This window comes from Denticeps clupeoides, chromosome 12, assembly GCF_900700375.1.
Source record: "Denticeps clupeoides chromosome 12, fDenClu1.1, whole genome shotgun sequence".
In the NCBI taxonomy this organism is placed as follows: domain Eukaryota; kingdom Metazoa; phylum Chordata; class Actinopteri; order Clupeiformes; family Denticipitidae; genus Denticeps; species Denticeps clupeoides.
The window spans coordinates 21,098,820-21,126,715 of NC_041718.1; the positions used below are offsets into that span (position 1 = coordinate 21,098,820).

Below are 27,896 nucleotides of genomic sequence, written 5' to 3' on the forward strand. Positions count from 1 at the left end.
TCAAATCCTAAAAATATTTATTTTGAAAAAAGAACATTCACTAGGACTATGTGAGGTATAAAGAATTATGGTCCAGTCCAGGAACATAGTAAAAATGGGGGTTCCATGGTCCCCAGTGATGCTCAGCAGTGACGTTTCCTCGGGGTCAGAAGGAGCTGAGGGTCTCCTGGTTCCTGAAAAGCAAACATCAAAAGGAGTTATTAGAATAAGATCCATGTTGTTGGATTGAAATATGTAAATGAGATGCAAAAAGAAATTAACTAATAAAAAATCTTCCTCTGCTGGGAAACAAGTCATCGCCCTCCGCTCTTCCCCTGCCTTTCTACCATCGCGTGCATCAAATCATCTCCGATTTTCCACGGAAGACCTTTCACGGTTCTTCCCCTCACCACACACACACACACACACAACACACACAACAGCACACACGCACACACGCACACACGCACACACGCACACACACACACACCACACACACACACACACACACACACACACACACACACACACACACACACCTGGCAACGGTTCCGTTACAAAACCAACCAGATCGACTACATTAGAGCCGGCAAAGCAAAACCAACACACGCCGACCACATCAGAGGTCAAGCGAGATGGACGTCACAGCTGATCTCGCAGCTTCTCCACGAAGCAGGCAGCACAGCACCAACCCACTCTGGACTGTCAATCAGCGTCAGCGTATGGCGGGCCCCGTCAGTTTATAATATGCTACTTAACACCGTGACCAGCCCCAATTCTGGGTTTGGGGTTTCAAGCGATGATCGCGGCGTCTCCACAGAGCAGCGCCATCTTCTGCCTCGGAACAAGATCCATTCTTACCCTCCCAAAGACGCAACGAGCAACCTTCGCATCCGATTGAGTGGCGGCGCCACATCTTGCTCTTATTTAAAGAGAGCGGCGCCGGGCGGTGAGTGAAGCCCGCCTCCTGAGCGGTGATCAGCACGGAAGCCGCAATGATCGGCGGGTTCCCAGCAGAACGTCGCCAGGACTCAGGCCCAGCATCTGGAACCACTGGATTTAGGGATTTCCTTAATCCGTTTTTGTGGAAACAGGACGCTGCGAATGTTTGCAGATCTGCTGATTAAAGCATTTACAGAGATGAAGACATGTGCAAGTCTTCACCAGCAATGCAACTTAGAAAAAATAACCGACCAAGACGATGGACTGGAGCACATTGTTCTCATGAGCCCCTTCCTCACACATTCAGCAGCAAGCAGGTGTAATTCCTCTCAACTCGCCTCAGTAGGCTTCTCGTACAGGTTCATGGAGCTCTGAGGAGACCAGGGCCCGACAGAAGGGGAAGTCTTCAGTGTATTGAGATAAGCTCCAGCTTTGACCTGTTATCTGCAGTCCGAGAGATATCAAGAACTTCCGACAATCTCCACATCTGCTTCATCTAACCAAGTCATTATATGGACAGAGACGGTGAAAGCTCTTTAAAATACACAACGTGTAGGATTTCCATGGCGGCGTTTAAAACCGCAAACACCGTCATATTCCACCATAATCCTGTTAGGCTTCTTTGTACATTTTAAATCCTGTAAAACCCTGAATACACACGCAGTTCCACCACGGGACATTAAACCCTCTGGGCCCAGTCACCAATTACCGAAGGCAGTTGCAGGTTTATTAGACCAGCAACCATATTTTAATCATTTTATGGTGCTGATGAGTTGGGTAAAACCCCGGCACGGCACACTCAAGCGCAATACGATTATTCTACTCTGCGTTTTTCCCGTCAGTCTGCATACTGAACAAAATCCATGAAATCACACATTCTGCAATAAATCACGACTCATTGTGATGAATTCTTGAGCCTTAAAGCTTGCTATAATATTAAAAACTATTACAGAGACAAATGAATTGCCCGTAAACGGTTCAGATTTTGTCGTCTTTATAACTACTGACGTTTCAGTCATCAAGTGCCATTATGTGGGACCCCTGTGCACTAGGTTTACTTTTCATGCATTCATACTTCACTGGTACTGGGCCGACAGAGCGGCTTGAAGAAGACGTAAGAAACGTGAAAGAGCAGATTTCTTGCTCGGGTCGTGCTCAGCACATGTGGAAATGCTCAAGTCTTTATTTGAAGGATTCTCTGCGCGTGTTTACACTTCTTACACACGCAGCCCTGCAGTCTAATAACCGGCCGCCTCTTATCTCCACCCCACTGGAGGAATTTAGGACACACTTATTCATATATGAGAATTCGTAAATCATAATCTGAGGTCTTCCCATGAGTAGTGTATCTCTGGCACACACACACACACACACTCCTACTCATAGCAAGGAGACATTTATTAATGTCCATGTCAAACACTGAAGGTCACTGGTCTGCAGTGAGAAATATTTTACTGCAGAATGTGTGAATGAGAACAGGAGCGGATTTCAGCTCCCAGTCAGCAACCGTGGCTGCTGGAAGAACACAAGGGTCTTCAACAGCTGAACCCTCCAAGACGGATGCATCTACAGAACATCACTACAGCATTCAACCTGGTCCAAGGTGTGGTAGTGGCATAGCAGGTAAGACCACAAAGTCCCAGGTTCAAACCCCACTCACCACCTTTGTGTCCCGGACACATAATGAGGGTTGAGTGGGTCGTTTGAGACTCTTGAGGTCTTCACACATTAAAGTTGCACCAGCATTGAATTTTATCAATCTGCTGCGCCTAGACCTAAAACGGGTGACCCATGGCCACCAGAATCGAATGCAAGACACACAAGGGACATCCACACCTACCTACCTAAAATAAACTCATGCCAGTCTATGTGGTTCTCAGCCCCCAAAGTCAAGCTCCTGCATTGCCCCATGAAGGTGGTTTTGAATAAAAGTGTCTGTTAAATGTGTTTAATGTGACAAATAAATGATCTGATAAGCCCAATCAGTTTAATAAAATTGCAATAAAATGCAAGGTCTCCCGAACACTGTATTGATAGTGTGTGTGTGTGTATATTTATATGTATATATAGAGAGCCATAGACAGAAATAAATATCCCTGTGGCTGTAAAGTGCAGCAGGTTGGTTCAAATACATTTCAGTTTACTTTACGACTGTTAGCAATTTTCCAAATGCAACATGGAAATATTTGGAGCAGAAAATTATTCCAAATCCAATTTCATATTGTTCTTTGTACGGACCTTGACTTGTGCCCTAAACCACGTCTACATTTTATTTCCACTACTAGAAGCACCAATTGCGGATGAATGAAGACGATTTACGCTTAATCCGTGGAAAATCAGCTCTGATGGACTCCTGGTTTTTCCACACAGCTGACTGCTCACCGCGTTGTCTAGGTAGACGTGGCCAATTCAAGACCAGACGACCACATGGACTGCAAAATGAGCGCTATGAAGAGGAATTAGAGTAATTATCTGTCACTTCAGACTTGGCTTTCGTAATCGGCACAAGTTAGCCTCCGTTTCACGGCCTCGGCTTCCGTTTTTGCGCTAATTGAAACGAATCACATGCGGTTTGCAGTAAAATAATATAAATGAAACCCTGAAAAAGCACAGTGCATCTGTAAAACACATTACATGCAGCAATAAGTACTGGCCCAGTGTCCCCTGCCCCGCCACCTTTCAGGCTGAGATGATGATCAACGTGGTTTTCTGTTTATTTAATTTATCTGGTTCTAATTTCAGCTCAGTGAAGCACTTTAAGCACAAACATATGTCCAGTAAGTTTCCTTTCTTGTACATGATTTAATAAATATCCACTTACAAGTCCATATTCCCTATATGGACAGCAAGAATTCGAATTCGCTTTTGTTACGGTGCACTTAAGAAAAAGAGTCAAGCGCTCCAGTGCAACCAGTCTAGAGGCCTGGTAAATTCCTCAAGGGGGCAGGACCAGCGGCTGTTAGTGGAGGACAGCAGCTTTTGGATGACGCTCAGTCCCCCACCAACAGGCACTGGGTGGGAGGTGCGTCCCCAACAGAACAGGACCGTCCGTCCCCATCTGTCCGAGCGGTTTCAGAACACAGGCAAGCGCTGGGGAAACCAGGCCAGGGACTGATAGGTGGACACATACCGGGACACTCACGTGTTACAGGAACGTGTTTGATGGCCATCATGCATAATTAACTGAAAAAAACAATAAAAAAAAACAAAACACTTACTTAAAAAAAAAAAGAAAAGAAAGTCCTGTAGGGTCATCAGCTGAAAACGTCTGAAATTGAGCTAAAAACAGAAAGAAAGATTGTGTTAATATTAGTTTCCTTGACAATCACCAGCAGCTTCAGTGCTTTATGGCATCTTTAGTCGGCAGAAATGAATTATCCATCTCGCTTCTGGGGTTAAAGCAGAAGCCCGCACCTCCTCCATAAAAGCGACGCATCTGGATGCATTATGAGGACATCGCAAATCAGTCACTAACATGCTACCTCTCACACAGGAGCTGGGCCAGTCTTATAACAACATTAGGTTCGATTGGACTTTATTCGATGATAAAAAATCGTATACCTTTTGTGTGTGCCTGTGTGTGTGTGTGTGTGTGTGTGTGTGTGTCTGTGTGTGTGTGTGTCTGTGTGTGTGTGTGTCTGTGTGTGTGTGTGTGTCTGTGTGTGTGTGTGTGTCTGTGTGTGTCTGTGTGTGTGTGTGTGTGTGTGTCTGTGTGTGTGTGTGTGTGTGTGTGTGTCTGTGTGTGTGTGTGATTTGAGGGATTTGGGGTGGGGGGGGGGGGGAAAGCACATCTGAGGATTAATAACCAAAAGCTGCTCAGATTGTTAAAACTGCAGCATCTGGAAAATTAAAAATATATATTTCGTATTTAAGGTTAAAATCAGAGACAGTCCCAGATTATTATTGTTGTTGTTGTATGCCTGGAGCAAAGCAAAGGATTGTGGGAGACGGGTGAGTGCTCAGTGTGGGTTTAGGACGGTTGGTGGTGAGGAGGATCAGGGTCGGGGCAGCGGACGGCTGTGAGATGATTACTGAACGGCGTCCTTCTAATGAAAAGCAAACGGGAGCAATAAGCTGCCATGTCGCCGCAAAGGAAGCGAGGAAATTGTCGAGCCGCCGGCGTCACAGTAACCAGGAGAGGTGACCCAGGAGTGGAGCAGGGTCAGCGTGGAGGCGGCGGCGCTGCAGGACTGACGTCTCCCGCCTTGGAGGTCGGCAGACGAAGACAGGGAAGACGACGGACGCTTGGAGGACATCAGAACGCCTGAAACCACCTTAGAATATAAATGATCGGAATCCATTGAACGTCAAACTGCATCGAAGGGGCTATTTTTCCTGATCGGTCGTGTCAATTAACATCACATCATATCTAGCGTCAGTATTTTGGAGGAGGAGGAATTTACTTCTGACACTGAAGATGAACGTTTAAAAGGGGGAGGAGCCTGTAGGTGTGATTGACAGCTGCCACACTCCCCTACTTCCTCATTCTGGATGATTTAAACTGCCTGCTGTCAATACGTGACACGCCCAGGTGTGACGGAGGGTCCATCTCCTCAGCTCTCCACATACCTGATGTACACAAATGTGGCCACGCCCACTACCAACAGTGCATGTAATTATTTTTGATGCTTTTAGCATCTTGTGCCGTCCACTTTCTGCCATGACAATGTAAATGTCCTACTTGTGGGACTAATACAGGATCTTCTCTTATCAGAACTTTCAGAAATGCTCCTTGATGAACATAATGGAAAGAAGAGCTGCTCGCATGTTCCCGTCGGTTGTTTTCCCCACCATTTCCCATGGTGCAACCCTTCCTCCCATCCACTGGCTGCCGTTTAACTCTGGAACGGAGAAAGAGACGTTCCGCCTCCTAGTGACCAACAGACAGCGGGATCGGGGCGAGAGGTGCCACAAGTTACAAAGCCGCCCGGAATTTGGCACGTTCCCATTACACCCCCGCAGACGATAATGAAGGAGGACATTAAAATGTCTCCAGCGGGTGACATTTATCATGTAGGGAACACAAACATTTATCCACAGTTATAATAGTGAAGCTGCAACAGAAGCCACGTGCCACAGAGGGTCCGTAAAAAAAAAGCGGGCGGAGAAACGAACCCGAGTGGAACGAAGGAAAACATGTCAGGAAGCTTTATAACTCCAGAGGGTGAGCAGTGATCTACAATCTCAGGAGCTTCCATCTCACACAGCTCATCGTTTAAGAAAAAAAAAAAAAAAGGCTCCATAGTAACTTATTTAAAAGACTCGAAAACATTCACATTTCCCCTAAAATAGGAATTATTGCTTTAGTTCTTTCCTGATTCGTTTTATTTCTCATTTATTTTTGAAACGATGATCTGATAGGAGGTAGGAGTGGCCAGAAATGGTTCTAAGCCAATCACACACAAGATAGGAACAATCTGTGGTTCGAGTAGTAAAAAGATCCCTTCTGAAGACACGATCTATGATCAATCTGGATCCGTCTGGTTAAGACTGACTGAGAGGAAAAACAGATTTTGCAGGAGACTTCATATTAATAACAGTTTGGCGTGTCAGATTATGGTCAGGAATGTGTCTCATAAATGACCTCGCACCTCGGTCTTATTAAAAAGCGCTGCTGGGAGCTGGACGGTGATGCTGCCACCGCCGCTGACTGATTGATTGGCCGCCGTGGCTCGGGCAGGGTCGGTGCGGTTTTATCCATCATTCCTCTACGCCCTAACCTAAACACCGCAGCCTTTCACTCCACACACGAAACGAAAAGGGATTTTGTGCGTTTTCCAAATCGGACATGTCAAACATTCTACATGTCGCTGAGAAAAAAAGTCACACCTCTAACACACCTCTTACTTCATCTTAACTAAATATAGCGATTATGATCGGTTTATGTTGAGGTCAGAGTGGTGGCTCTGGTGGAAAATGTCAAAAGAGATGAGAGCGAAGGGACCAATTTGGCCCTCTGAACAGAAGAGCGGAGAACAGTCAGCTCGAAGCGTAATTAAAGGCGACCCGTGATCTTCTTAAATCCAATGAGATCAGTCTTTACAGCTCCCCGGACAAGGTAAGGCCAAGCCGGGGAGACAAGCGCCAGGGATTAGGCCAGACCCCTTTGAAGCCGCCTTCGATGTCACTGGGAATCTGGTGATTAAAAGCACCACGGAGCGAAGCGGGGAAAAGGCCGCGTCCCCTTAATTGCACCTGTAGCCCACGTACGTGTGGGTTTGGCTTCTTCAGGAGAATAAATATGACCAATGAAAGATATGAGAGGGAGCCTGGGGGTCGCCGTACGGAAATCCATTCACATGCACCCTCCGCTGCAGACAAAGTGGTGATAAATTGGTCGGCGGCTGAATCCAAATCCACCGTTGCACTCAAGTCATTAGCGGCCAATGAAGCCTCTCCTAGTGTGACTGTGTACATACTTATTATTCTGTTTGAATTCAGTGCCAAAGATTGAACTTGAGCTGGGGAGGAGATGAAATTTCTCTAAAAAACCCGAGTGACTTGTTTACATACGACAAGGCTATTAAATTGGTGTTAAGTTGAACCTCCACGGTCCTTCATCCTGCCTGAAAGCTCTTAAAATGACACATATCATCACACTGCACTCCATTCACAGATGGAACGAGGACCGAGCCATCGAGTGCACCCGCACTACAGGATTAGGATGTTCTACATAACGCACAGAGGTAGAGAAAGTACCTCCAGATGGACTATGGAATATTGTCAGTGGTGAAGGTGGTACTTCACATGGAAAGAAGGGATAAAAGCTGCTGTGTCATTAGCATGGAGCAGCGGCACTGTTTACCACCCTGACAGGTGATTAATGGCACGACGGCCCTGAACGTCAGCATGACCTCCCGCGTTTCCGTTTGAATGGCAAATGATAAAAGGACGAATCAGGGACAGGATTTCCATTAATGCTTCGGTGTCCCGGTTAATACTTAAAAGAAGAAACGGCAGGTTGGCAGGTTCAGACCCCTGCAGACCCCTTATTACACCTCGCACTGCACCTCGTATACTCCGAGCCTCCAGTACTGCTCGCCTGGTCCCTCCATCTCTGAAGGTAAAAGGAAGACGCTCATCTAGACTCTTCTCCATCTTGGCCCCTCGGTGGTGGAATGAACTTCCAGCTCAGTCACTGAGCACCTTCACACGGCAGCTCAACACCTTCCTCTTTAGAGAAGATTTAGATGAACTTGTAACCTTCTTCTTGTCTGACTTCTGTATAGAAACTAGAACAGAGTGAATAAAAAGATTGTATTCATAGTTGGGGGTCCTAGTGAACCAGAACTGATCACTTCATCCATGGTAACATCCATGGCTCTGGATCAGGGCGTCTGCCAACATCCACACCTGAGAAGTTCCTTACAGGCCCCAGTTCACCCAGCAGAATAACGAAAGCGCCGGCGATCAGCGTGTTGATGTCGGTAGTGGGCGTGGTCACTAGGGGTGTTGAAATTAATCTAGTAATCGATGCATCGATTTTGTGGCCGCTCCGGGTAAGCGCTGAAAGTGGTTGTATTTTGTCCGCTGTGCGAAAATGTATTTTTATTTTTTGCTCAGAGCCATGCGGCGTGTTGAGCTCAACTCTGTTTTTAAGAAGTGCAAATCTCGCGGCGAGCACAGCGCATGCTGCGTTCTTTCTGAAAGCTGCTTTAGATTTGTTCCGATGAGCAGAACCTTAAAAACAACATGTGAAGTAACGTAGGAAATGTATGGGACGCACCGCGATGCATCGATAATTGAGGCACTGATAATCGAAGCGATTCGCGAGACCAGTGAAGGTTCTCACCTCTAGTGGTCACGTTTGTGTACAAGGGGTACTAAGGAGTGTCGAGAACGAAGGAGACGTTTGACCGGACACGTCCACCTGGCGTGAAATTGCCCCTCTTCTCGAACCCGACTCCACCCGTCCTCATTAATTTCACTCCACTGTGAAAGAAGTCAACATCTGAATCCCACTTCTGATCCTGCAGCAGGAAGAACAAACAGCGCACCCCACCCGAGGGTGAACTTTGGAAACGTTGGATTCATTACTTATTTGCAAGACTTTTTAAACTAAAGAGTCATGGCTCTGCAGCTCTGCATTTAAACTTGCCAGGCCTCTGTCGGGGGAGAAGAGCCCATTAGTAATCACACGCCTCCACCTACAATCGCACTCACCGAGGGTTGTTTTCGATGAAGCGCTCAAATGAAGAACGTAGAGCGTTTATACGGGCACCCGCACTTGTAGCTGTAACATAACGCCCCCCCCCCCCCCGGTCTCACCTGCTGATCGACACGTCACTCGGCGAGGGGCTTGGCGACCTGGAATCGATCACAACTACAGGGGGCGTTGGCGGCGGGTGAACATCGGGTGGCGGCTCTGGCAGGGGGCTGTTCTGGGTACTGCTGGAGTCCATGGGGTCTGCCATTTTCAAAGAAAGGAGAGAAAAATGTCATGAAAACAAAACTGCACAGCACATGTCAATAAAATATCAATTCTTGTTTTCATGAATTGAATAAACCCTGGACAAGGTGTGACATTTGTAACATGGAGACATCAGAGCAGGGACACGAAAAACGCTTCCTCAAAACAGTTATGGCTTAAAAAAGTTCCAGTAAAAGTGTGGATCTGAAGATTCCCCAGTATTAATATTCCAGTCAGATACGTTAGCTCCATGGTGTGTGAGCATGAAGATCAGAGCTCCTAAACTTCCGAGTTGGACATTTTCACAGTTTGCTGTTCTACTTCAGCCATGTGAAAATCCTGCAAAATCCTGGACTGGTTTTAAATTGGTGGATGTGTGGACGTGTGGACGTGTGGAAGCTGGCGTTACCTTGGCGACTGCCTCTCTCATCCTCCTGCCCGAATGTCATTTTCCTGGACGTCTCCCGCCGCTGTCTGACCTGAGTAATGAGGCGGGAAAACTCACTGCTGTGCTGCTTCCCTGGAAATCAATTGGAAGAGAGCGCATACACACAAAAAACTGTGATTAGCATGCACACACACACACACACACACACACACACACACACACACACAAACAGAGGAATAAATCCAGCAGTTATTCCAGGGAATCAGGCTTTAGGACATTAAAGATTGTTCATCTAGACTCGGAACCTCATTTGTAGGGCACAGTATGACAAGTGGTCATTTTCTAATCATACGCTTGGGATAATGATAAAATACTCATTTGTGCTAAAATAAGGACATTCAAATAGCCAGAGAAGTTATGCTGAACTGAACTCTAGGGGCAGCGGCGGCCCCGCTAATCAGAAGGTTGCCGGTTCGAATCCCGATCCGCCAAGGTACCACTGAGGTGCCACTTGAGCAAAGCACCGTCCCCACACACTGCTCCCCGGGCGCCTGTTATGGTGCCCACTGCTCACCAAGGGTGATGGTTAAATGCAGAGGACAAATTTCACTCTGTGCAACGTGTGCTGTGCATCACACGTGACAATCACTTCACTTTTTTTTTTTGAGAGATGAAGTTGCACGAGCGAAATAACAGACATTCTGATGATTTCAGTGTAAACTGTAGTTCCAGTCAAACTCACTTCCTCGTCCAACTTTCCCTTCAGTCATAAATATCAGAATGTCAACAAGAACAGACTGCTTTTTCGGTTTCTCTACTTCTTAGACCGAACTGAAGTTGGCATTTACACATCCCCCACATCACAAACGAACACCGCCTTCATCAGAGAGGGAATTCTGGACTTGGATACAACTTATAATTAACATGCAATTCACTGCAAAAACCAGCCTGAGCTGTGACCGAGCTGGGAGAAGAAGATCTAGATCTTCCTAGATCTCCCACCAGCACTGCGGACGTGAAGCAGACAGGTAATCGCAGTGATCGTTTGAACGTTGAAATCCACAAGTGGCTCCGGCGCAATTAAATCTTCCCGAGCTGGAGCGGCGATATGTGGACGCGTGGACAGAGGGTTCCTCGCGCATGTCCAACTCTGCGGTCAATCGCGCTCGTTTCCTCAGTCAACCAATGCAGCAGCAAAGTCTTGGCGAGGGGACAAGATCCTTACTTCATCTGCATACGTAATGCTGCACATTCAAACGAAATTAAATTAATGTAATTTGGCGATGCGTGCATTTAGTTTAAACAGTCATGCTCTAACAGAACATCTGGAAACTGAAACTCAAAGCAAAAAGCCTTCCCATCTTTAAATATCCCGACAGAAAGCCACAGCGCCATTGATGGTAAAAGGCCTGAGCCTCCAGGTACAACGTCCCACCCAGATATCCTAATCTAAACCCAATGCAGCCCTCGCCAGAATGGCATCCAGGACCCTCACGTGCCTGTGAAGTCAAAAGCGTTATGAAACATGTGGCACTCGACCCAGACACTTCGAGGTCCTTCTAACAGACGTCACATGCTGAGGTTGTTGCACCCCGGGGAAGGGAGATATGGTGGACTATTATTAATACCCGACTGTTTAACTTGCTGAGTGAGTACTAGAGAACACGCTGCTTTTTATTTAAGAAATACATTATGTTCAGGCCAGTATAGCCGAATGTGTGCCTCTCTCCAGACACTATACTCAACCCTTATCTTCAGGCAAATAATATTCAATTAAAAACTCAAAGCAAAGATCAGCAAAGTGCCAAACCGAGTACCAAAAGACCCCTGGGCAAACTTTAAATAAATAAAGAAAACCTGAAAATGTCACATCCAATGACTGAGCGACTGCTGACGGCTTCTGGTGTCATGCTCAAAGGTCATTTAGTGAGTGTAGTGGCAAGGGACATAAATTAGTGGGGGGGGGAGAGAGCCAGACAGAGCGCAAAAAGAGCAACAGAACGCTCAACAGGGCAACAAGAAACCCTGCCAGGGCAACAGAATCCCCAAGCAGAGCAACAAGCCCTGCCACAGCAACAAAAAAAAAAACCCTGCCAGATTAACAACAAAAAAACACCCTGTTAGGGCAACAGCCTGGCAGAGCAAGAAAAATCTCTGCCAGAACAGAAAAGACAGGTAGAGCCACAAAAAAAAAAAAAAAAAAGCCCAGCAGAGCAGAAATCTGCACTGCACTGATGTTCAGGAACTACTGATTACACAGAACTCTTCAGTATGTGTTCCAGCTGACCAAGGAAAAGTACACAGATTCGAGGCACCATTTTTGATAAAAGTGTTCATGTTAACTTTAGACATGTGTTTAAATTATGATACAGAAAAAAAAAAAATATCAAAGATTAGTACAGATAATCAAGGGGAGATTCACCTTCTCCTGAGTTGACTGGTTTGAACTGAACACACCTGCCTCAATGGCAAAAATATTGTGTAGTCTGATCGCAGCAAGGAGCAAGGAGCTCAGCTGATGGCATCTGCATTAAATTACCGAACTGCTTATGTAACAGGGGCCAGAAAACATGCAGTGGAGGCAAAGCCGTGGCATTTCTTCATCTATCCATGCCTCCTGTGAGCATGCAGTGTCCCCAACCCAGCTGGGCACAGGCTCAAAGTAGGCATAGCACAGGATGCATTTCTTGTGCTTTCCAGGCCAAAAAAAAGTCCATTAAAAATGCCTGCGCTGGTGATTCAAACCATATCCTGCCAAAGGCGGCGGAGGCACAGAGGTTCTCAACGCCTCACTCACCAGCGTGACCACTTCTCCACACTAAAGGACAGAAAATAGGCCTCGATGGTCCAAATGGTCTAAAATGACAGCTTGTGGAGAACATTGCTTGCTAATGATGCAACAGTGCACCCATTTTATGGTTTTCATGGTCCAGACAAAACAAGCTCTTATTCTTCAGGTAAATACGAGCCTTGCACGTGTGTCTTCTGTGAACGTAAACCTGTTTTTCAGCATGACCACATTCCCATTCCACACAATAGTGGACTTCCTAATTACCAGCGGCGGTGGCTAAGCTCGGTTAGATCTTTGATTCTCCTCACGCATTTAAATAAAGATTTTTTTTCCTATTCGTGGCGGATCGTGCCTGTATAATAACCGACTTGATCAGCATACGAGAAAAAATAAAAAAAAAAAAAAACGTGAACTGTCTGCACAAACTAGATCACCCAGGAGGCTGGAACCTGAAGAACATTACTATTCCACAGACATGTCTGCAGCGACGCTGCGGCAACGCCTTCGTTCTGTTGGTTCCCCAAAAACACCACGAGAGCGCCAATTACGGTCGCATGGACGGACGCTACAAACGAATCCACGCTTCGTGCAGCAGCTGTACGTGATTAAAACGTGTCTTCGGGTCGGAGGTCTCGGTGCGGCGCTGTTATTAGCTTCACGGCGGCGGCGGAGTGAGTCATCAGCGGCGCCGTGATTAATCAGGAGGTCATCGCAGCCAGACGCCTATTTATAGAGGCCTACGCCAGGCGCATCGATATTTCATGCAGCCTTCATCTCCTCCGTGTCACATTTCATTGTCCTGAGGAGGAAAACGCAATAAAAACAAGCGGGCAGACCCCACCCGGCCCCACACGCGGCGTGGACAAATCCCCGTCAAATTTGTCGGGCTTTACGGGGGACTCTGGAAGAAGGTGGATGTGAGAACCAACATCCAGCCCACAGTCTGGCAGGAAGCTCGAGGTTAAGCAGGATCAGGCAGCGGGGAACCGCGGTCGGACTGGGACACGCGCGTCACCTGGACGGTCTTGCGGATGTGCGGTAAACAACGCAGCTCCTGTTATATACGCCGGCTGCATCGGCCGCTCCTGAAGGCCCAGCCATCGATGGGCAGACTCGTTGCACTTGAACTGCATTGATCTGCCTCACCGAATCAGCGCACACACACACACACACACACTCCTGAGTGTCAGAGTCACAGCCCGTTTCATGGAACTGCAGAAGCCACGTCAAGATGAGGAGACGTTCTCCCCTCTCTATTATTAAAAATAGAGATTATCATCTATTATTTTTCCGGGCACAGAGACACAATGAGTTTTCCACAATAATTCATTTATACATTTACATTTACGGCATTTACCAGACGCCCTTATCCAGTGCGACTTACAGTCAGTAGTGACAGGGACAGTCCCCCCCTGGAGACACTCAGGGTTAAGTGTCTTGCTCAGGGACACGATGGTAGTAAGTGGGATTTGAACCTGGGTCTTCTGGTTCATAGGCGAGTGTGTTACCCACTAGGCTACTACCACCCCTTTACAAATAAAAAGTGCTCTTTTTTCTTTATTGGAACTCTTTGTCTAAAGCATTTACGTAGTATATATATTTGTATGTGTGTGTAAAAAGAAATAAAAAAGAAACAAGAAAAAAATAAAACAAATTAAGATTTTAATAAAGTTGTAAATACATTGCCCCATAATCTCTGAAGCACCCCCACACAGTCGCTTATCAGAGCTGCTCCCTTATCGAGTAAGAGGTAAATGCGCTTACGGTAATTTGAATGTATTTCCTCAATTTCCTCGGCAGTCTGATTCTTTCTGAACGCCATGGCCTACAAATGGGATCAGACAGAAATCCAAATGACATTAGACAGAAATGCAAAAGTAAAAGCAATTAGCTTTGCCGAGTGCTTGCGGGGCTGCGCGGACGTACCGGCTTGTTCCTGTTTTCCAGCTGGCTCCTCATCTTTTCGTTCTGCTCCACCTCCTTGGCAATGTCTTCAGCTGAAATGAAGCACCATTTAAAGAAAGTTAGCAATCTGCTGGCCTCCAACGTAAGCGGACCGTTTTATTTTTTGGCACAATTTGCTTAAAGCATTATGCTCTGGCATTGGCAGTGTTGGCCTAGCAGGTAAGGAAGCGGCCCCATAATCGAAAGGTTCGAGTCCCGATGCCACTGAGGTCCCCTTGATGAAGGTACCGTCCCCACATGCTGCTCCCCGGGCGCCTGTCATGGTGCCCACTGTCACCAATGACAGTGGACAGTGATGGTTAAATACAGGGGACACGTTTCACGACAATCACTTCACTTTCACTACTACATTTTAATTTGCTTCATGATCATTCTTATACATTGTCATTTTTATGTGTATTATTTTCATCCTGCATTTTATTTATTGCCGGTGTATGAAATATAGGAATGACCATAAAATTATAAACAACTACGTTCTGTACACAGAAGACAGATAAAGCATAAAAAATAAGCTGAAGGCAGATGATCGTGATCAAATGAAGGCTAAATTCCAAACCGAACCTTGAACTGATCCCTGACCACACCCATGACCCCAGACACCATGGACGCATTAAAGCGGATCTAAGAAGGACAGGGCAGTGGTCCCAAGCGGGGACCATCTGAGAAAGTCAACAGCCACAGATCCCAGCTCAGACAGCACCGGCGGGAGCCGGGGACAGAGAGCAGAGCTCGTCTCTGAAAACCTTGGACAGTCGCTCCGAAGCGAGAAGCGAGACGCGTGCGGAGCGGGACGGGTCGTCTTCGGGGGAGCCGGCAACTCGAAGCCAAGCTGGCAGGGCCATGACACAGACGACAGGCCTGTTCACGCATGCAGCCGCACAGTGTGGCAGTGGGGGGGGAGTGTGTGTGTGTGTGTGTGTGTGTGGCATCTTTAAATCACCTCAGTCTACAGTGGACTGTGGATTTGTAGTTAGAACACAAAAAAGCGTAAAAAAATGTGGTCTCTGGCTAAGAACGTTACATGCTTGCATGTGCAGGCATCAGAGAAGGTGATATAACAACAGAAGGAAGATCATTAACCAGTTCAGGCCACAAAACATTCAAAATGAAAGTGAAGTGATTGTCACACGTGATACACAGCAACACAGTGCACACAGTGAAATTTGTCCTCTGCATTTAACCCATCACCCTGAGTGAGCAATGGGGAGCAGTGTGTGGGGACGGTGCTTTGCTCAGTGGCACCTAAGTGGCACCTTGGCAGATCGGGATTCGAACCGGCAACCTTCTGATTACGGGGCCGCTTCCTTAACCCGATGGAAGGGGCAGTGGAAGCAACACGATGGAAGACACGATGGAAGCAACAGACTAGTTGCTTCAGACAAGAGGGGATATAATGGGAACAGAAACCGGAATACTGGAGGTATTTTAAACAGAAGCGCACCTTCCCCCCGGTCCACATCAGGTGAAACTGGTGGCGGTTTTACTACCAGTGGTGGCCGAGCGGGTGAGGAAGCAGCCCCACAATCAGAAGGTTGCCACTGAGCAAAGCACCGTCCCCACACACTGCTCCCCGGGCGCCTGTCATGGCTGCCCACTGCTCACCAAGGGTGATGGTTAAATGCAGAGGACACGTTTCACCGTGTCAACCGCGTGCTGTGCTGCTGTGTCTCACAATGACAATCACTTCACTTTCCTTTTAGTTACTAATAAGCAGCATTTTGCATTGATTTACAGAAAACCTTTAAAATATTAAAGTTCCCCTATCATGAAAAGTTTTATTTAACATTTTTATTTAATAGAGCCTGTCTACGGTCCTGCAAAGTGTGTTTTAGCCATTCTGCTTCACCGTTCAGAGAGCGGCAGCTCATGATGTCATAAGGGGAAAGGTTACCTCCCGTTTCTCATGCTTTTTTCGCCCCGCCCCTAAAACATCATCTCCACCGACCGTCATGGCTTCCACACGTGTGAAGCATCGCAGTCGCTCTGTAATTGGATGTAAAATTGAGCACAAACATATTTTTTAGTTCCGTCACGCGAGACTCTGAAGAACCAGCGGGTTCATTTTATTTTTTTCTGGAAAAGCGCCACACGACTTCCTGTCTGCGCCAAACATTGTTCGTTGGTGGACTGTGTTGATGACGTAATTTCCGCGAATGTCCCCTCAACTTCTATAGGCCGCTCTCCTCCTAGTCCCGCCTCCCTCTTCCTCAGTAGCATTTAAAGCTACAGACGGTGAGACGGTGCGTCCTGGGAAGTCTCATTGGGGGACTGATCAAAGTGGCTGTAATTCTGCACCAAGAGACTTCAGATACAGAATTCGGGGACCAACAAGACCGACATAAAAGGCAAAAAAATTGTGTCATGGGACCTTTAACATGAGTGATATTAAACAGCAGCGTTGTACACAAGTACTGGTGATGGGACCCGTACCACTTCTGGGGTTCTGCGAATCGCACTCGGCGTTGTACATATGAAGGAAGTCCTGGTGCCGTTTGATGAGCTGGTCCCTGGAGCCGTGCGTGGGCAGGTGACACTCCTTCAGGCGCCTTTTCAGCTCCACCTGTGACAGGAGGTTGTAAACGAGCTTCGCCATTCGCCGCTTCCCGGAGCTGCAAGCAATTACATGACTTGTAAAACATCAGCGTCTTTCTACATGTCAAAATATGAACATAAAGGACAGAAACAGCGACTGATGTTTACGGAATATGGCAGTTACTGTTGTTTGGTGGGTGAACAGAGACATTTCTGCTCTTGCTTCGCACGGCTTGTGATAAACTCGTGTTTCTGTATAGATTTATGACGTACGGCAGTACGTTAAATACATGTCGATAAAGCCAAGAGGGTATTCACCACTACCTAGTTCTTTAAAGTAAAAGGTCAGATGTTAAATAAACCTCTTAAAAGGAAAAGCCCAGGTTCATACGTCCTCTCTCATGTTGCTTAATGCAAAGACATGCAGAATGTTACAGAAGGGCTGCGTCCATCATAAACCTGCCAGGAAGCGAATAAACCGTTCAAAGCAGCCTGAGAGACATCTGCAGACCCCTGGGGCTAATAGTGCATTCAGCTCTAAAAAGGCAGGGCGAGCAGGTAATCGTATAAAATGGGGATCGAGGTGATAAAGGTGAAAATGAGCTCTGTCGCTCACGACTAGGTCACAATTCAATTTCAGGGCCGCCAAAGAATAATGTCATTTTGTACTAATCTACTCGCTCCATGAACCCTGTAACAGCAGGGTTCATAATATATATTTTTAAGACCGTTTAAAAGCAGGAATTACGCAAGTTCATGGTTTTATATTGTGCGTGTGTGTGTGTGTGTGTGTGCAGACAGGGATTCAGCACCTCCGAAGCCCCTCCTTCTTATCACCCCTGCTCAGGCAGGAGTCCAGATGCTTGTTGATGTGCGGCTGAGAGATGCCCACCCCACACACGGGACAGTCCACTGCAGGGGTTCACAGGACCACAGGGATGAGAGGGAGGGTGTTAGAAGATATCCATACAGAAATGTATTGCGGTATCGTGGGTGGTGACAGGGATACAGGGACAGCAAACATCGATATTTTTGGTATACAAACTTGGTCCAAAATTCAGTTCTGAGTGATGGTGTTTTGGCTGAATTATTACAGGGAGTGCAGAATTATTAGGCAAGTTGTATTTTTGAGGAATAATTTAATTATTGAACAACAACCATGTTCTCAATGAACCCAAAAAACTCATTAATATCAAAGCTGAATGTTTTTGGAAGTAGTTTTTAGATTGTTTTTATTTTTAGCTATTTTAGGGGGATATCTGTGTGTGCAGGTGACTATTACTATGCATAATTATTAGGCAACTTAACAAAAAACAAATATATACCCATTTCAATTACTTATTTTTACCAGTGAAATCAATATAACATCTCCACATTCACAAATATACATTTCTGACATTCAAAAACAAAACAAAAACAAATCAGCCACCTTTCTTTGCAAGGACACTCAAAAGCCTGCCATCCATGGATTCTGTCAGTGTTTTGATCTGTTCACCATCAACATTGCGTGCAGCAGCAACCACAGCCTCCCAGACACTGTTCAGAGAGGTGTACTGTTTTCCCTCCTTGTAAATCTCACATTTGATGATGGACCACAGGTTCTCAATGGGGTTCAGATCAGGTGAACAAGGAGGCCATGTCATTAGTTTTTCTTCTTTTATACCCTTTCTTGCCAGCCACGCTGTGGAGTACTTGGACGCATGTGATGGAGCATTGTCCTGCATGAAAATCATGTTTTTCTTGAAGGATGCAGACTTCTTCCTGTACCACTGCTTGAAGAAGGTGTCTTCCAGGAACTGGCAGTAGGACTGGGAGTTGAGCTTGACTCCATCCTCAACCCGAAAAGGCCCCACAAGCTCATCTTTGATGATACCAGCCCAAACCAGTACTCCACCTCCACCTTGCTGGCGTCTGAGTTGGACTGGAGCTCTCTGCCCTTTACCAATCCAGCCACGCGCCCATCCATCTGGCCCAGCAAGACTCAGTCTCATTTCATCAGTCCATAAAACCTTAGAAAAATCAGTCTTGAGATATTTCTTGGCCCAGTCTTGACGTTTCAGCTTGTGTGTCTTGTTCAGTGGTGGTCGTCTTTCAGCCTTTCTTACCTTGGCCATGTCTCTGAGTATTGCACACCTTGTGCTTTTGGGCACTCCAGTGATGTTGCAGCTCTGAAATATGGCCCAACTGGTGGCAAGTGGCATCTTGGCAGCTGCACGCTTGACTTTTCTCAGTTCATGGGCAGTTATTTTGCGCCTTGGTTTTTCCGCACACTTCTTGAGACCCTGTTGACTATTTTGAATGAAACGCTTGATTGTTCGATGATCACGCTTCAGAAGCTTTGTAATTTTAAGAGTGCTGCATCCCTCTGCAAGATATCTCACTATTTTTGACCTTTCTGAGCCTGTCAAGTCCTTCTTTTGACCCATTTTGCCAAAGGAAAGGAAGTTGCCTAATAATTATGCACACCTGATATAGGGTGTTGATGTCATTAGACCACACCCCTTCTCATTACAGAGATGCACATCACCTAATATGCATAATTGGTAGTAGGCTTTCGAACCTATACAGCTTGGAGTAAGACAACATGCATGAAGAGGATGATGTGGACAAAATACTCATTTGCCTAATAATTCTGCACTCCCTGTAATGTAACGTGATCCATAGTGTGGGCCTGGATGTTCTGAACAGTCATTTAAATTATTGCACAGCATGTAAAACCATATCAATCGTGCTGAGAAAGCTGCAGAAAGTGGCCTCTAATCACTTTGCTCAGTTTAATTCACAGTCTGTCACCCCTGCACCGAAAGGCACCTACAATTACGTCGCCAGGTTATAAATATCGCCGCCAAGAGCACTTCACAGTCCAAAAAGCCTACGGAGCGTGGAAAAAAGGGAAAGCAGCTTAATTGGCTGGAAAGACGAGCACAAGCCTGGGGCAATTTCAGCACAGAGTGGAAAAAACCCTGCAAAAAAAAAAAAAAAAAAAAAACCCACCTTTTACCACGGGCTTCACATCGACCGAGGTGGAGGGTGTGCTGGGCTCCATCTCCATCTTCTCCAGCACCACCGAGCACTTCAGGCGGGAGGCGGGCACCTCCACCGGCTCCTCCTTCACCCGTTTGCTGCAGCTCTGCTGGGGCTCCGCCTCCGCGGGCTCCTCCTTCACCACGACTGGCGGGTCGGGCCCGGGGCCACGCCTCCGCCTGTTGCCCGCGGGTGCGGCTGCGGGACGGCCGCTTGTGGAAAAACCGGCTGATGGACGCCTCCCTCCGTCTTGGGGCTTCAGCTTTGCCTTGGACTAATGAGGAGGGCGACTTGGGCGATATAGGCGGTGAATCAAACGGAAGTTCTGAAAGCTGTTTCCTGAGGAACAATCATCTTCATATTAAAATGAATATCCCACATTTAAATTGCAACAGCTCGTTACAATTATTCAAAATTCAATAACCCAAAACATTCCAGTAACAGCCTATGAAAACAACTGGTCACTTATCAAATACTATTGAATTATAGTAATAACATTATCGCATCCGAAAGGAAATAAAATTATTGAATTGACGTCACATTTCAGCACATTTGGGGAGGGGTGATAAAAGGTGTCGAGAGTGAAATCGACGCCCTGAGACGCACGTTTCACTTTTAATATCGTCAATCTGTTGCATCTGGTGCAGTGACAACCGTAAATTGCTCCCTTTCTGTGGGTCATTCAATTTATCGCAACTAACGGAAGCAACGGCTGCCGAGCCCCAACAAGCCCGCTTTAGAGAACACCACACCGACATTCAAACAGAACCGCTAGAAGAACGAATGAACGGGTCCGCATCAAACATTCGGATCTTTGAACTGCGAGTTGCGAAAACCGAATTTATCTGAAAAATGTGCATTATGCACCCAAATGGGGTGGTGGTGGCCTAGTGGGTAACACACCCGCCTATGAACCAGAAGACCCAGGTTCAAATCCCATTGTGTCCCTGAGCAAGACACTTAACCCTAAGTTGTCTCCAGGGGGGGACTGTCCCTGTAACTACTGATTGTAAGTCACTCTGGATAAGGGCGTCTGGTAAATGCTGTAAATGTAAATGGACACAAAACAGGGGACACAACAAGGTACAAACTCAACCAGCCCTCCATGTTCGGGGCAACTTGGCGTTTCTCTTTTTAATCTAAAAAGACCAAGAAGGGAAATAAACGACCTTCTGAACAGACCTCGTGTCACAGGCTTCGGTGCAAGTCTGGGGAGACCCCCAACTAGCAAGCTAGGGGACAAAAACACGACCTGTACCGTTCTGGCCTGAAGAGAAGGACGGAGTTTAAGAGAAGTGCCATGGAGCGCGGGGAAAAGCACGCTGACATTTCCGAGCGAAGGCCACGCCAAGGCCAGCTCAGAGTGAAGACGCGGTCGGCTTCGCCGATTGGCTCAGAGGTGACATTAGGGGTGCCCTTTTTCCAGGAGTGTGAACCGAAGACAACGTCTTTTTCAGGAGACCACTCCGGGCATAAACAGGACCAAAGCTAATTATTGGGAGTGTCGAAATAAACCTCGTAATCGACGAATCACAACGCAGACGTTCTACATGGACGTGTGGACGGTTCGGCCCACGCTCGCCTGACACCGTGAACGGCAGAACAACATTTGGTCCTCAATGATAACGTGATTTGGATGCATGACTGGGATGCATGACTGATTTGGAGGCTTGAGATTGAGGTACTCGATACTACAAAGAGGGAACAAAAAAAAAAAAAAAAAAAAAAAAAAAAAACACAGGAACTATAATGTAATAATTTTTCTAAATTAAGAATATAAAGTCAGAACACTGCATGATATATATGATAAAAAGATTTGTACCAGATTCCAGATGCTTTGCTAAATTCCAAAAGGCTTTGACCTCATCATCTGGTTGATATCTGAAATATTCTCGCTTCTTCCACGTTCTAGCGCTGCAGAATTAACGTTACGCCTCTCACGTCAACATCGGGTCCTCCAGGTAGCGGGACGAGGGGCTGCCCGCTGCGATGCCAGTCTGCCAGTGATGTCAATGAACAGGCAGATCCAAAACTGGAATTTAAGCATCAATGCCAGTGCTAATTGATATTGAAATGGATACTGAATTGTAGAGACGCCATTAATCGTGATCGATCGATAATCGGTGCGCTGACAGTTGTAATATAATAAAATTGTGAGACCAGTGAAGGTGCACACCTCTACTAATTCTGCAAAGGGCGCCAGGGTGGTAGGAGCCTAGTGGGTAACACACTCGCCTATGAACCAGAAGACCCAGGTTCGAATCCCACTTACTACCATCGTGTCCCTGAGCAGGACACTTAACCCTGAGTGTCTCCAGGGAGGGACTGTCCCTGTGACTACTGATTGTAAGTCGTTCTGGATAAGGACGTCTGGTAAAAGCTGTAAATGTAAGTGTAATGTGTCTTCTGCCAGAATTCCGAGCTTCTTCTGCAGTCAGGGTGGAGGGGATAAATCCGGCGCAAGCGGACCAGATTTACGGCGCCCCGCACCGCGATAGGCTGGCCGCGGCTGATCTACGCCCACATGACAGATCAATCTGATCTCGTGGCTGATTTAGTAGCTCACCCCCCCCCCAGGGAGGTGGAGAGAGTCACGACTGGACATCCCAGAGGAAGGATGACATTGGCAGAAAATGTGGACCACGCCCACAGGTCCCGGCCGGACATCAGGCGACCGTTACTATTCACTCGATGCCGGGTATTCTTCCTACCCATGATGCAATGTTGACCTTCTGAATGTTGAACTACTGTAGCCACCCATCATCTCAGCTACACACCTTTAAACATCTGAAGGTCTGATGCTCCTCAGAAAGTGTCCGGGCAGGGAAAATTCCAGCTTTTTTTGTGTTTTTTTGAATGGAACAGGAATGGCTGCAGGCCGCAGCGTTTGCAGCAGAAGCATTTAGATGCGAAGTGCGACGCTGCGCAGGACGGCGGGTCTCGGCCGGGGAGCTCATTGATCATCAGAGCAGCAGGCCAGAGAGGAAGTCGATACCGCGGGCTGAAAGCGGAGGGCTAATTGCTTCCAGTTTGTCCCCCGACCGCTACAGAAACAAGACGTCGCGGTGTAGCGTGTGAACGTACGGACAAAGCGCCGGGCGTTTGCAGGGTTATTAACGGCTGAAGATCCTGCGCAACGCGAGACCAGGCTCGAACATTTTATAATCTACCACGCCACCATCATCACAAGAGGTCGTGGTTGCCAATACATAACCAGCATGGCCGAGAGGTTAAAGCGTTGGACTTAAGATGTCTTTGTGGGTTCAAACTAGCTTTATGGGGCCAGTGGTGGCCTAGCGGTTAAGGAAGCGGCCCCGTAATCAGAAGGTTGCCGGTGAGGTGCCACTGAGCAAAGCACCGTCCCCACACACTGCTCCCCGGGCGCCTGTCATGGCCGCCCACTGCTCACTCAGGGTGATGGGTCAAATACAGAGGACAAATTTCACTGTGTGCTCCGTGTGCTGTGCTGCTGTGTATCACAAGTGACAATCACTGCACTTTACTTTAAGGTGCAAAGGGATCACAGACAACGCAGCCCCTCAACTTTTCTACGTTATTTTCAAAAACGTCAGCAAGATGAGTTAAGGCTCCGTTTACATGGACGTTTTTCTGCCGTTCGTGGCGTCTCAAAGCGTACAGTTAAACGTTCAGTCGACTGCGCATTCGGATGGATCAAATAAACGGCGTGAGCAACTTACACGCCTTGGCATCAATTTCTGATGAGATCCAGACGAGAGTTAAACCGCACGAAGCGAATGCAGCAAAAACGTGCACGATGTTCAGAGGACGTTTCGGACGAGACCGAACCCCAACATGGAGCGGCGCGCCACTCAGATCACGCCGCCACAGTCACTACTGGCACTACTTTTTAACTAGTCTGACAGTCGAGTCGTGGCAACGTTTCAATCGTGAGACGTTTCATTCTGCATCCACAGAAATTTGTCAGGCTGAGAATGAAACGTCTCGACGTTAAAGACTCGATGTTGGGGCCATTGGTGGCCTGGCGGTTAAGGAAGCGGCCCCGTAATCAGAAAGTTGCCGGTTCGAATCCCGATCCGCCAAGGTGCCACTGAGCAAAGCACCGTCCCCACACACTTCTCCCCGGGCGCCTGCTCACTCAGGGTGATGGTTAAATGCAGAGGACACATTTCACCACTCAGGGTGTCTCCAGGGGGGACTGTCCCTGTAACTACTGACTGTAAGTCGCTCTGGATAAGGGCGTCTGGTAAATCCTGTAAATGTCAACGTGCTGCAACGTTTCACAATGAAAATCACATCACTTTCACTATTATCAAAAAATCCATGATGTTCTGCACCGCATCCATGCAGAATCGTCCACATTTGCACCAATTATGAGATTCGTTTCAGTCCTATTCATATTTTAATATCCAGGTTGTGTTTTATTGCCATCCTCTCCGTAGACAGCCTGAGCTGGTCATCAACATTCGGGTCCTTCCTTCCGTCCACAAAGTGAAATTGATTTTTTCCGCCGGTGCACAATCTAAAACTGAAACGGTACAACGGCAAACCGTCAGGAGAATCCTGGTTACGAGCCGACAGACACGGACGGCTCACAGACCCATCTACCTGGTCCTGAAGAGGGTGGCCGGTGGCGCAGCGAGACAACAGGAAATTAAACAACAGCGCGCGATCCTCCCGATGGCCATCTGGGCGTCTGCAGCGAAGAAAATTACAGCTTTCCGCGTCAGACACCGGCGCCGTGATTGATGGCGGCCGACCGGCGAGGCATCCCAAGATAAAGGCCGCTGCCGCGCGTGATCACACAGCACTTCCGCTCATAAGACACAGACGTTTCCACTGCAGGTCAATTCCCCTCACATAGGTGTCCACCTATGCATGCTTTACTGTTCATTTATTTTATTTATTTACAATATTCAAAAGTGAAGTGATTGTCACATGTGATACACAGCAGCACAGCACACGGTGCACACAGTGAAATTTGTCCTCTGCATTTAACAGGCGCCCGGGGAGCAGTGTGTGGGGACGGTGCTTTGCTCAGTGGCACCTCAGTGGCACCTTGGCGGATCGGGATTCGAACCGGCAACCTTCTGATTACGGGGCCGCTTCCTTAACCGCTAGGCCACCACTGCCCACAAATGACTTGAACCAATCGGGCACACAGCTTCAGATTAGTGTAGACAGTTCTAGTTTATGAAACAAAAATCCCCATTTGATTGTTCAGGGACGTCCTCCATAACCGGGACGAGGAACAAATATCAGACTGAACATGAATGAAAACGTCCAAAACAACAATAACATTTCTTCCATTACGCGGTTTCCTGTTCAGCTCAGATGGGCTTTGGTTTCAGTCAGGACAAAACTGCCCCGTACTAATTCCCCTCCTAATAATTTCTGGCCCATTGCGGTTCCACTCCACCGGACCCACCCTACAGACTTTACCTGGCATGCTGGAAGGTCTTCACCAGCTCATCGAGGATTCGGTTATTGCGAAGGTCCTGCTCTGTCATTGCCTGAAACGAAGCAAGTTCAAAAACTAATTTCACCAAGAGTCAGCATCTCATTTCCAGTTTAATACAGTTAGGACTACAGACACAACCAAAAAAAGACCGCGTAACGGGACAATTGACAAAGATCCACCACATTCATCTTGCCAGCAACTTTGTGAAGTAAATATGAAAGACAGACAACTTACTTCATTACAAACCGGGCACTGCAACTTGTAGGAGAGAAATTTCCGTATGCACAGGGAACAGACTGTTTCAGGAGTAAAGAAGGAAGTGTTTATTTCGCCTCTACGCGTCTCTGCACATTACGGCATGTGGAAATGTGTTTTAGCAGAATTTAAATTACTTACAGTTATGAGAACACTGAGACATCATTGAAATATTCAAGTAGTCAAAGCATATGGGACATCGCAGCAAGGTGTCCATATTCTGCAAGTCCATCAAAGCACACGTTAATAAGACAGAATAACAGCTGCCTAGTACACACCGTTCAGTCCCTCAATTTAATTTTTAAAAAGTGGAAAAGGTGCCAGGTGAGAATGAACGTAAAGCATGATAATTAGGGTGGTAGTAGCCTAGTGTGTAACACACTCGCCTATGAACCAGAAGACCCAGGTTCAAACCCCACTAACTACCATTGTGTCCCTGAGCAAGACACTTAACCCTGAGTGTCTCCAGGGGGGGGACTGTCCCTGTAACTACTGGTTGTAAGTCACTCTGGATAAGGGCGTCTGGTAAATGCAATAAAATGCAGGTTTGCATCAGTGGGGCAGTGGTGGCCAGGCAGGTAAGGAAACAGCCCCAAGCCGCCAAGGTGCCACTGAGGTCCCCTTGATGAAGGTATCGTCCCCACACGCTGCTCCCCGGGTGCCTGTCATGGAGCCCACTGCTCACCAAGGGTGATGGTTAAATACAGAGGACACGTTTCGCCTTGTCACCGTGTGCTGTGCTGCAGTGTATCACAATGACAATCCCTTCACTTTCATATTAGTATTTATGCTACTTTTTTTAAAGACATCTCTCTGCAATAGGCACTGCACCTAATTCCGTTGTTGCAATGAACACAAAGACATTCTTATTCACCAGAAAGTTCAAGTTTCCTGTAATATTTGCAATATTTAGATCAGTAGCATTCACACCATGTATGACTGTGTAGGTGACAAATAAAAGTCGAATTTGAAAAGTTCAGTTTATTTATGAAGCACCTTTACCGGTTGACCAAGGTTCTGTACAAGGTAAAGAAAGTGAGACGTGCGCAGCACACGGTGCCACAGTGAAATGTGTCCTCTGTATTTAACCATCACAAGGCGGTGGTAGTAGCCTAGTGGGGTAACACACTCGCCTATGAACTCAAGTCAAGTCAGCTTTATTGTCAATTCTGCCACATGTACAGGACATGCAGAGAATTGAAATTACGTTACTCTCAGACCCATACAAGTAACATTAAATACAAAAACAGTAACATTGAATACAAAGGTATAAATACAATTTTAAAAAAGCCACAATATACAATTTTAAAAACACCATATACAAATAAGGGCACATGGTGGAGAGTGCAAAACCATGTAGTGCAACAGAGGTAAGTTTAAAGTGACGAAGTGACAAGTGAGAAGACCCAGGTTCAACCCCACTTACTACCATCGTGTCCCTGAGCAAGACACTTAACCCTGAGTGTCTCCAGGGGGGGACTGTCCCTGTCAGGTAAATGCTGTAAATATAAACCATCACAAGGCCAGATAACCGGAGGGAGCGGGAGCGGAGCGGCTGAGCTAACCCGCTAGCCTGCGTTATAGGCGGCCTATAACCTACCTTCAGGCATGGTTGCCTCAGCGGCGGCTCTGCGTCACACGAAGACATTATCTGGCAGCAGGAAACACCGGCAGATAAAACCCGCAGACACGCATTACGCGTCAAACACCGATCAAAGGCTGGCGCGCAACACAGCTTCCGGTGCACCCGACGTCACTTCCTGTTATGGTCCCGTCGTCGGGGTGACGTCGGAATGACCGAGAAGGAAGTCTCATTCACGCGGCCTGTGGATAAATATTCAGTCAGATTTACATATAACAATTACATATAACCAGATTTACATATTTACATACATTTTACATTTACAGCATTTACCCGACGTCCTTATCCAGAGCAATGTACAATCAGTAGTTACAGGGACAGTCCCCCCCTGGAGACACTCAGGGTTAAGTGTCTTGCTCAGGGACACAATGGTAGTTTGTGGGGTTTGAACCTGGGTCTTCTGGTTCATAGGCGAGTGTGTTACCCACTAGGCTACTACCGCCAATATGCCACTGAGGTGTGATGGTTAAATGCAGAGGACACATTTCGTTGTATCACCGTGTGCTGTGTATCACAATCACTTCACTT

The 27,896-nt window shown here is 47.0% G+C and overlaps 1 protein-coding gene across 1 annotated transcript; it reads right to left on the bottom strand.

Moving 5' to 3' along the window:
- Positions 1 to 27,483, bottom strand: rad18 (RAD18 E3 ubiquitin protein ligase). Its single transcript, XM_028999000.1, has 13 exons — positions 27,327 to 27,483; positions 25,868 to 25,946; positions 25,706 to 25,767; positions 25,453 to 25,523; positions 20,211 to 20,370; positions 20,002 to 20,137; positions 17,820 to 17,919; positions 16,906 to 17,084; positions 14,437 to 14,507; positions 14,275 to 14,335; positions 9,741 to 9,851; positions 9,190 to 9,328; positions 1 to 173 (listed from the first exon to the last, which is right to left on the bottom strand). Exons 1-13 carry the CDS (start codon positions 27,372 to 27,374, stop codon positions 146 to 148), a joined length of 1,245 nt encoding a protein of 414 aa, XP_028854833.1. The 5' UTR covers positions 27,375 to 27,483; the 3' UTR covers positions 1 to 145.
- Positions 27,484 to 27,896: the final 413 nt, after the last annotated feature.

What these genes read in the sequence shown, in the direction of transcription:
- rad18 (XM_028999000.1), bottom strand. Translation starts at nt 27,374, where the DNA reads ATGTCTTCGTGTGACGCAGAGCCGCCGCTGAGGCAACCATGCCTGAAG. An exon ending in GCCGCACCCGCGGGCAACAG is followed by an intron (nt 20,138 to 20,210) that starts GCGGAGGCGTGG and finishes GAGCCCCAGCAG; the next exon opens with AGCTGCAGCAAACGGGTGAA. An exon ending in AGTGACGTGTCGATCAGCAG is followed by an intron (nt 174 to 9,189) that starts GTGAGACCGGGG and finishes TTTGCTTTTCAG; the next exon opens with GAACCAGGAGACCCTCAGCT.